At 41.7% G+C, this 11,058-nt stretch overlaps 2 protein-coding genes across 2 annotated transcripts in view; one reads left to right on the top strand and one right to left on the bottom strand.

The window, feature by feature from the left end:
- Positions 1-291: 291 nt before the first annotated feature.
- Positions 292-1,559, top strand: OXER1 (oxoeicosanoid receptor 1). The gene is given in 3 exon segments (XM_069071590.1): positions 292-498; positions 501-1,283; positions 1,286-1,559. Coding segments are annotated over 3 exon segments (981 nt in total). The 5' UTR covers positions 292-449; the 3' UTR covers positions 1,435-1,559.
- Positions 1,560-4,830: 3,271 nt separating this feature from the next.
- Positions 4,831-11,058, bottom strand: part of MTA3 (metastasis associated 1 family member 3) — a 207,845-nt gene continuing 201,617 nt past the window's right edge. Inside the window, exon 17 of the mRNA XM_069071589.1 lies at positions 4,831-7,110. Coding sequence (XP_068927690.1) covers positions 7,085-7,110 — 26 coding nt within the window. The 3' untranslated portion in view covers positions 4,831-7,084. The remainder of the gene's footprint in view (positions 7,111-11,058) is intronic.

Genomic DNA, 11,058 nt, shown 5'->3' with positions numbered 1-11,058 from the left:
CTCCAACTCTCAACACCCCTCCCTAAATACACAGTCCTCTTGTGGAGGCAGCTCTCTTTCCCTTTCCAGGTGTAAGGGAGGGTGCACAACCCCAATCCTAGGCTTGGGGTGCCCTCACAGGAGGTCAACTAGAACACAGAGTCTTGGGGGTGAAAGTAGTTCCTCCTTGTCTATAGATGATCTCTGATCTTTATCAGTGGTGAGAGAATAAGATGAAAACCCACGGATATTACACAATTGATTATCATCATCTTATTTCCTGGGGCTGGCTGTCAGGCCTCCGGTCAGCTCTATTATTTTAACAGTGTCCAGTCTTGTGTTCATCACTGAAGGTAACAAGATGAGGGACATGAGACTCTGAAGTGACCTTCCATTCCTTGAGAGCAGTGGGATCTTGTGGGAGCCCAAGTAATCATCTTCCCAACTTTCCAAGACTTTAAAGGAGTACGATGCAAGGAGTATATTGCAACCTGAGTTCATCCCCTGCCATGTCAGCCTTCTGCTGGCTTTGGAGTGTATTGTGGGGCTAGTGGGGAATGGCTTTGCATTCTTCATCTTCTGCTTCCACATATGACCTTGGAAGTCTAACACCATTTTTCTCCTGTGCCTAGTCATTGCTGATTTCCTCCTGATTATCAATTTACCTTTTCGAGTGGATTATTATGTCCATGGCCAGACTTGGAACTTTGGGCTTGGTGCCTGCAAGGCTAACCTCTTCATGCTGTCCACCAACCGCACGGCCAGCATTTTCTTCCTCACTGCTATTGCATTCAGTCGATATCTAAAGGTGGTATGGCCCCACCACACACTGAGCCGGGCATCTGCAGGGTCAGCAGCCCAGGTATCTGTGGGGCTGTGGGTACTCATCCTGCTCATGAATGTGCCTCTACTTCTCAACAATCCCCAGCCCCTCTACTCCCATGCCTCTTGCCTCAGTTTTACAACAAACACTGAAGACTCTATTGCCCAGCACTGGCACCATATACTGTATGGGTTGGAATTCTTTCTGCCATTGGGAAGCATCCTTTTTTGTATCTTCAGCATCATCTTCACCATCAGACAACAGAAGCTAGGCAAGCAACCAGGGGCACAACGGGTGATGCTTGTCCTGGGGGTAGTTGCTGCTGTCTACTTTTTCTGCTTCTTGCCCAGTATTGTCTTTGCTATGGCCTCTGCCCTAGCTATGCGATCCAAGGATTGCCATGCCCTCAACATGTGTACGGAGCTGTTCCATGGAGCACTGGCCTTCACCTACCTCAGCAGCACCCTCGATCCTGTGCTCTACTGTTTCTCCACCAGAGCAAGATACTGCTCTGTAGGGGGGCTCAGAGAGCTGGAATAAATCACGTGCAAGAAGGTGATGACGGCAATTCTTTCTATCCAACCAGGCAGATGGATTCAAGGAGAGTGGATGCGGGAACCTTGCGGGATTAGGTCCAGATATTGGTCTCTAGGTGAGGAGCCAAGCAGCTTTTTGCCCTACTCCCCCTGATCTTATCTATCAATCATTTGGGAAAATATTTGAGAACTTTGGGTAAAGGGATTTGATACTCTGGTCATTAGGCTCCATCATACAAATTTTGGTGGATGGGAATAGAACCTGCCTTGTAAACTTCCTCTATCCCAGTCAACCCTCAGTCTTTAAGAAGTTCAAAGGGAAGGGGCAGCTAGGTGGCGCAGTGAACAGAGCACTGGCTGTGGAGTTAGGAGGTCCTGAGCTCAAATTTGGCCTCAGACACTGGATCACACTTACTAGCCATGTGACCTTGGGCAAGTCACTTAATCCTGATTGCCCTGCTTCCCCCTCCAAAAAGAAAAAAAAGTTCAAAGGGAGAGGACTGGTTGGTCATGGCTGGGAAGGGATGGGTTTCTTAGGTGATATCCTAAGTCTTCTCCAGGCCCCAATTTCAAACCAGTGGTGGGAGTGCTTGGAAGATGAAGTGAGTCCTACATCTCAGAAGGGCTTTGAGGATGGATCATCCCTGGCTTCTTTATAGCTAAGGCTAACCATCATTACTAGTTCTCCTGTTCTGCCTTGATAAACTGAACTCAAAGAAGGAACATCTAATCCAGTGTCTGTGTTTGTCCCTATGAATTTGGCTGCAGCACTGCATCCCCAAAATTAGGGACAAAAATATGCAGGAAGTACTTAGGGAGTGAGTGGGAGGGGTGAGGGAGAAGGATGTGGTTGATGGTGCAAAAACCCTACCCTTAGAATATGTGTCTGGGTGCTGAGTGGGGTATCCATGTGTAGGTCAAAACCCTAGGTTGAGCCCTGCCATATATGCTTTAAGACTGATCCCTCCCTCACCCCATCCCCACCAAGAGACTATACAGAACTGGTTTGTAGATCACTCCTTCCTCTTTCTACCTAAACCCACTCCCAAAGAAAATGACTTTTTATCTTTAAGGCAGATATGCTTTGAATGGCAACCACCACTAAATTCCATGAGGTCTAGCCTAGTAGCCTCTCTCTGCTAGGGTCCCAAGAGGAAATTGCAGGAGGTCATGATAGCCCCCTGGACAGCACCCTTAGTGGTCAAGGAAGTCTCCAAATCTCCCTTTCTCCCCATCAGCAACTCACTGGGGCTCCATTCTCTATGAATTTATCGGAACCTTTCAGGAGCTTAGGTGTATGCCTAGGCTAGGTCCACCTTTGGGGGAACAAACCCACTCAAAGTCATTGCCCATCCCTGGCTGAGACAGTTTGATTTAAGGCAACCCAGATACAGTTCCTAGAAACCTCTCCTTCTAGTGTCCAGTTGGGGAAAGAGTCTGTTCTTCCATCTCCTTTGTAATTTCATCCACTTTGATAGTTATCTCAGACCCTGTTCTTTCTCAAGCAGGTATTCTTTACCTATTTGGTGTGTCTTACAGCCCTTTGGCAGTCTGGTAAGGCCTGAGAACCCCTTCTCAGAATAATGCTTTTTAATGTATTAAACATATATATATATGTATGTATGTGTGTGTGTATATATATATATATGTATGTCTATATATAAAACAAGTTCGTGGACCCCAGGTTAGAGAACCCCTGTTCTACAGCAACAAAATCACTTTATTTTCTTCACTTACACATTCCCATCCCTTTGAAATAAATCTCAGAGCTGGAAGGATCTTTCTAAATCATATAGTCCAAGCTTTATACTTTTACAGTGGCAAAAAATGTAAATGCCCTCAGAGTTTTATCTCTGAGCTACCTCACTTGTGACCTCACTCTCACCATTTTCCTTTTCTGAAAATTCTCACAAACTAGACAACAGCAGAAACCAACAGAAAGCCTCTAAAATAGGGAATGATGAGTTTTCAATATGCCTCTCTCCTAGTTTCTGCCTCCCCCTTTCTTTTTTCCCCCTATCTCTCCTCCCATCCTACCATCACTCCCTATTTCTTACTTCCTAGAGGTACCAATACCAGTTGGGGAGGATGGATTTAGAGGGTATTCCTCATTTCTCTTAAATGTTTCCCCTTCACCTCTCACTATCTTCAATTAAGAAGTTCAAGGTAAATAAAGGGAGGATCACAACCCCAGCCCAGCTGAGCTCAGCTTGAAGTTTCAAAGTTCCAAATGAGAAATCCCACTAACAGCACTATCTGAATGATTACAAACATCACATTTATTTCCTTCCCTATCATGGCATCTTCTCCTGGGAGCAGTCTGGGGCCAAAAGAAAAATGATTTAGAATCTAAAGAGATTCTCCCTACTTTCAATTTGGGGATTCTGAGGCCTAGGGAACAATGAGAAACACTATTCAATTCAGACCTCATTCTTTGTCATCATTAAAGTTCAATCAGAAACTTTCGTGACTGGATGAAACAAATCCTGATCAGGTTTTTGATCCTGGGGGTGGTTTTGATTTAGTTGTATAAAGAAAATGCACAGTATGACTCTTGAGGCTTAACCACTGCAAAGCAAGGCTTTTTTCTCCCCATTTTTCTCAGGGATGTTCACAATAATAACTAGAGACAGCCAAGGCACTATGTATCATACAAAGAATACCAGCTTTGGAGTCAGAAGACCTCAGCTTGAATCTAGCTCTGCCATTTACTGGTAGTGTGACTATGAACAAATGACAGACTCTTTTAGTCTTGTCTATAATGCCTGGTTTGAGTGAGTACTCCCAGTAGCACCAAAAAACATTAGGGACTAGGGGAGCGAGTGAGTTAGGGTCTGCGAGACAAACAAGGACAAAGCTACCTGGCTAGGAGGAAGGATGGCGGAGTTGGGGAAAGAGCCCCTTTTAACTAAACAAAGCAACTTACACAATCTCTGATCTCATCGGATGTTCACTGCACTACATTTAATCACAAAGTGAGGTGACTTCTCCCTACCTATCCAGTCCTAACAGAAGCTAGTCCTATACAACAAAAGTAATGCTTCTTTTTTCTTGCTTTTTGGAGGGCAGTTGGGGTTAAATAACTTGCCCAAGCTTACACAGCTAGTTTTTTTGTGTGTGGGTGTTAAGTGAGGCCGGAACTGAACTCGGGTCCTCCTGACTACGGGACTGGCACTTTACTCACTGTGCCACCTAGCCGCCCCAAAAGTAATGTTTCTTGTAGCCTCACAAAACCTAGGAATTGGAAGGGACTAACCCTTCAAGACCAACCTACCATCCAGTATGTAAATCCCATTTTTAGCATCTCCTAACAGATTACCTCCTAGCCTGTACCTGAATTTAGCATAATGGGGCATCTCACTACCTTACAAGAAAGAAAAACATGATGAATCTTTTGAGTGTGGCCATAAGAACTAACACCAGGTCCACATCTTCAAGTGGACCAAGGCTAATAGATATTGGGCTCTGAGACAGTTATAATTTTAACAAAAATGCTGAAAACACGACCAATAGTTTATTTCAGTTTTCTCGTTTTGGACTACTCATGCCATAGAGGGGAACTAGAGACAAGAGAGAAAGTGATATTGGCACAGATGAACAATTTAAGCTTTTAAAGGTCATTTGACTTTAGTCATAAGAGCAGGGCTTTTCTGCACTTACTTTGTTCTGTGTGTACATGTATACCTGTGTGCGTAACTCACTGGGATATATGGACCAGATGGCAGTGTGGGAAACTCATGCTGCTACAATGGGATTTTATAATCATGGGATGGGAGAGCCTGAGAAACCCTTAAGAGTAGCAATGAGTCCTATACATATGATAAAGTTGGACTAGAAAGTTGAATGTTTAGTTATTAAGCTCTTTCCCCTCCAATTCTCCCATGAGCACTCACATTTTACAATCTAATTCTGGTAAGCTCTGAGGTTGCTGGCCTGAGAACCTCCAAAGGGAGAAAGGATCCCTTTTGAACAAAGGAATCCAGTACTCTCTCAAAGTTCAATGACAACAGTTCTTGCAATTAAATGCCTAGGGCACTATTCTCTTTTACAGCAATTCCTTGGACCAGGTGAACCATCCATCTTTTAACATCCTCAGAAGATGGAATTAACAATGGCCAAAAGCAAATCAGAAGGCTGCATTTAATAAGGGCTTTCAAGGGGGAGATATGGCTGACCAGAGAGATGGACCCCAAGACTCACTCAACTCAATGTTGTCTCATATTTCCTGAAATTTTAAATATCATAGGGATAATGGACCCTATAATAAAGGAAAATAAGGTGACTTGTGCCTGCAGCTCATGAGTGTTTCCTCTTATTCCTAAGGGTTAGAAAAATGAGACTTACAAGTCATGCATATGGAAATTCAGATTCAGGGATATCATCTACATTCACCTTTCCAGGGAGAACGATTTCCTCTCATTTTTTTTGTTTAGTTTTGTTTTTCAATTCAGCCTCAGCTGAGGACTGCACAATAACCTCTGTAATGACACCAAGGTCTGGTGCTGAGAGTAGGAGATCAAGCCAACAGATGAAGAGAAGCAATCCTGTGTTCATGAAGATTTCTTGGGGGCCTCCAAGGTGTCTGTCTGTCTCTCTCTCTTTCCTCCCTCCCTGCTTCCATCTGCCTAAAAGGCAAAGCTGTCCTTTACTGGACAGATGTGTCTCAGCTTGTCTCAGCCATCTGAGGACAGATTCAGCCCCAGAGTTTATCTTTGCTGGTTTTGCACTTGAATGACCTGCAGGGATCACCTGGTAAACAGGAGCCCAAAACACCTGGATTATCATCAGTGAACAGAATGAAAGTTCCCTTAGAAAAGGGAAGAAAATTATTTGTGTCATATTTATGACAAATATGAGGCAAAGTTTAAGCACTGCGGGGAGGGGGGGACTTTGGGAGGTTTGGGGGGGTTTGGGGGGGCAAAGGTAATCTAAGAGCTACATGTGAACGTTAAGGCCTCAGGCTATACCCAACAATTACAAAGACAGGCGACAAAGAAGGAAGCTTTCACAGAATCACAAAAGGCAATTTCTGCTGCTTGAGACAGGTAATTCTGGAGACTCTTGCTGCCCAGGGGGAGAGAAAGTTTCCCTTTTAAAACAAACCACACAACTAACTGAAGTTTAGCATCAAAGAGGAAGTTATGTGAAGATGGTATCAAAGCTATGTGACTTGATGCCTGGAAAAGGAGAGAAGGTGTCACAGCAGGCTGCACATATACAAGAACACATTTCTTAAGAATTCTTTCAGAAAGATGTTATACCCCCTCCTATACACAGTTACAACATCCTCACAAACCACAGTCAGGCTGATCCGTGAAATATTACTGTCTCTCCAAGGCAGCAGGGCTCACAACTTGCTTCATTCTAGGAGATACAGCTGACCATTTATGTGCTCAAGAGGAGGGAGAGAAAAACTGCAAATCCTGTGATGATGGAGGGCTGCAGACAAAACAGGGTGGAGTAGGGTAAACTTTCGTCTCTTCCTTTCTCAAATGGGTCCTGCTCCTGGGCAGCTTGTAGCTTGAGAGACTAAGGGAGATGCTATCGATTCACAAAATGGAGATGTAGCTTTGGGGATCTGAACTCGAGTTTCCCCACTGTGGGCCAGTGACTCAGTGTGGGGTCGGGTCATGGGGGTTCAAGCTGGAATGTGCTAGGAGCACAACTGCCTCTTTCTAAGCCAAAGCTGTGAACATCAGTAGGACAGTGAAGTGAGTCTTGGTTTGGAGGATGGGATGAGGACATCTCAGTCTGAAACACAGCATGTGAGTTCTGGAAAAGAGAGAAAGAGAGAACTTGGGTCAGCAGATGCACAGTCAATGCAATATGTGGAGAGTTAATTGAGTAAAGGAGAGAGCTTTTGCTTCACTTAAAACTTGGTTTAATCCTAAACTGAAGTGGAAATATTCATAGAGGCACACAGACTACTGTTGGCACCTCCTCTGGGCATACCTTTGGAAATTTAATCGGGGCGAAAGAAAAATGTGAGGATACATGTGACTGAAGGCAATTTATTTCTTTTTAAAGATGCAAATAATCAGTCATGACTTCTTAATGGCTTTACAAAATAGGATGGGCAGGAATCACAAGGATGGATCACTACTTGGTTGGACTGCCACAAGTCATTAGGCAGTATTCCTGAGGCTTGTAAATGGCCATCATATTTCTCCCCAGAGTTGGTATCCAAGAATAGGCCAGGCATGTAGTGTATGGCTGTGGGATTTACCAAGAAGTTATCACAGAGAGTTTAGCCATAACGAAGTGGGTATTCTATATGAATTGCCAACATTTTTCTCTGAAGATGAGGAGCACAACTCAAACATTGAATAGTCACTCAGTAAAGACTGAAGAAATGGAAATTGTCTACTCACAATGCAAACCACCAAAGGAGGGGGTTTTGCTCCCTTTGCAAGGATTAAAGAAATCTAGGAAATTTTGGTAGAAATGAGTAAATGAAAAACAGAAGTTGCTTGCAGACTGTCAATAGCATGCTGGGTTACTCACTAGATTTCAAAACATTTCAGGGTTTTGAGGAAGGTGGTTTGGCAGATTCTACCAAAGAGTTGGCTAGCATGAATGTGTTCCCACTAGATGCTAGTTTGCTAAGAGTGGACAGATCTGTCTTGATGCTCTGCAACTCTCCAATAAAGTTTCCTTTTTCACTTGGACCACTTTAGCCACACAGCACACCAATCCCAGGGAGAGATATCAAATGTTAAAGTGGCAATTCAAAAACTTCCTTTCTCAAAGTACTGAACAGATGCAGAATCACAAAACCTGTGGTCAGAAGAGACCTTGAAGTTTCTTCCAGTTTAGTGCTTGAATATGAATGTTTCTAGGACATATCTGACCAGGTGTCATGTAGCTTTTGCTTGAAGCCTTCTAGGGAAGGGGAATCTACTACCTTCTAAGGGAGTCCATTCCATTTTTGGAAAGCCCTAAATTGTTACATTTTCTCTTAAACTCCTCTTGTAGCAATTTCCACATAGTCATAGTTCTGTCCTATGAGGCCATGCAGAACAAAGCTAATTTCTTTTCTAGATGACTCCTCCTCTAATACTTAAAAGCAGCTATTATGCACTGTTTTCTTTTCTCCATTTCGTTCAACTGATACTTAAGGCATGAACTTAAGTCTTTTTCACCATTCTTTGGATGTTCTCCAGTTTATCTTTCCCAAAATGTGATACCCAGAAATGAACATTCAGTGATGGTTTGACCTTGGTAGAGTATAAGAAGATCATTACCTCCCTAGAACTGGACAGTAAGCCTGTTTTCATGTGGCTGAAAGTGGGATTATTTTTTTTGGCTGCCACAGTAGCCTTGTATTACTGACCTTGTATTAGAGCAAAACCCACAGATCTTTTTCAGATGAATTGCTATGAATATAAACATATCTCATTGTATATATTTTATTTGGAAATAGTTGTTTGCATTAGATTGTGAGCCCTCTGAGGGCAGGGACTGGCTTTGCCTTTCTTTGAATCCTAGTGCTTAGCACAAGGCCTGGCACATAGTAAACTCTTAATAAATGCTTGTTGACTTGACCTCTTTCCATCTCATATTGTGAAGCTGACTTTAAAAATCAAAATATAAGAAATATATAACCTTATTAAATTTCATCTGGTTCAATGCCAAGATGTTTTTGGAATCTGACTCATATATAGCTATCCCCCTCCAGCTCTGTGTCATTTGCAGTTTTGGTAAGGATCACTTCTGGTTTGTCCAAATCATTGATAAGTAGCCCAGACTTCTGAGAAACTCCACTAAAAATCTCTTTCCAAGTAGATATTAAATTCTTTATTACAATTCTGGGTCCAGCTGTTAGACTAGCTCTGCTTCTCCCTCACTTATTATCTAGTGGAACTCTCCTTATTTTGCACATGAATTGCTTGGGAAACTTGATCCAAGACTTTACTGAAATCTTAAATAACTGAATCTGTGATTTCATCAATGTTCCCTCCAACACTGCAGACCAGAAACCATCCAGACTCGACCATCTTGCAAAACTCTTCTTCATTTCTTCCCATAAGTTTGTCAATGGAATCACTCAACACATCTTGGGGGTGTCCTCACTTCCTAATGATATTGTGAAAATACCAGTGGAGCAACCATTTTGTCCCTTAATCTAGTCAAATGGCTGGTCCATTTTCTTAAATCATAAATTTCTCTGATGAAATTCTTTTCTCCTGTTCTTCAAAGTTCATTTGTTTTATTTTGTAGCCCACTTAAACTGCTCCATGTGTGTCTCTACTGCCTTTTGGATGATACTTATTTTTAATTCATTGGAGAATGTAGTGTTTCAAAAACTGCAGCCAAACAACACTGGTTCAATATTAGTTTTTAACAAAATGGGCTCTGGTTTATGGGAGAAGTTTAGGGTCATTAAAAGTTTTGCAATTTTCTGAAGGAAATCTGGCCCATGCTTTTTCTTCATGTTTGATTCTGGGCTAAATTTATCTGTGAGTTTTACAATCTTTCTCTCTCTCTCCTTGTCTGTCCAATAACACACACAGAGACAATGAAGCATTTTTTAAAACACATGTTCAGAAGAAAAAAGAAGGAATGCCCAAAGGAAATACAGACAAGCAGGGCAGCTTTAAAAGTTATGTGTTGGATTTGTTATATGTCATATTAAACTCATTTCCTTTTTTGACAGGGTTGCTATACTGGTAGATAAAGAGAATGTTATAAATAAAATTTACTTAGACTTTCACAAAAACCCTCCCAATTAAGTAAGCACAAATACTGTGATATGTGGCAATTTCAATGCAAAAGTGGGAATAGGTGAGAATGGTGAAAAATACATTAGGAAATCATTAAAAAAGAAAGGAGAGAGGTCAAAGACTGGTAGACAACACAGAAATCTCTGTCCCCCCCATATATATGCACACACACATATATGTATATGCATATACATATATACTATACATACATATATAATACTTTTTCGAGAAAAGAATCAATAGATGCTAGACGTGGTAAGTGCTGAATACAAGCAACAAAAGAAACTTATATTTTAATAGGCAGGAAATTATTTGTTATTGATGAGGGAGTCATTCCTGAATCAAACATCTTTATACAGTCAGACCACTAAGTGAATCTAGAATGTAATTTTCCCTTGCTAGGTTTTGTTTTGTTCCCCACTTTTTGAAGGATGAAATTTTGAAGACTTTTGAAAACAAATGATGAAATGAACAGAACCAGGAAAACAATTTATATAAACAACACCATAAAGACAAACAACTTTGAAAGCTCTAAAAACTATGATAAATATAATAACCATTCATGATTCCAGAGGAATGATGATGAGACATACTACCCACCTCCTGACAGAGAGGTGATACAGAATGAAACACACACTTTTGCATATAGCCAATGAGGGACATTGTTTTGCTTGATTATGTGTATTTGTTACAAAGGTTTTGTTTTTCTTTTCTCTTTTTTCGATGAAACGAGAGTAGGAGGAACAGAAAATAGATTTGTTAATTTAAAAAAAAACTTTAAAAATAGAGAGGTTCTTGACCCAGTAATACTGCTACTAGGTCTATACCCCTAAAGGGATCAAAGCAAAATGAAAAGCATCTATATGTACAAAAATATTGACAGTAGTTCTTTTTGTGGTGGCAAAGAATTGGAAACTTACCGTGTTTCCCCGATAATAAGACCTATCCCGAAAATAAGCCCTCCCCTGAAAATAAGCCCTATTGAGATTGCTACTGT

Source organism: Petaurus breviceps, unplaced genomic scaffold (genome assembly GCF_028583685.1).
Source record: "Petaurus breviceps papuanus isolate PSGF00001 unplaced genomic scaffold, PetGlider_PUasm1.0 90842, whole genome shotgun sequence".
Classification (NCBI taxonomy): domain Eukaryota; kingdom Metazoa; phylum Chordata; class Mammalia; order Diprotodontia; family Petauridae; genus Petaurus; species Petaurus breviceps.
This window is presented reverse-complemented; position numbering and strand designations above follow the sequence as displayed.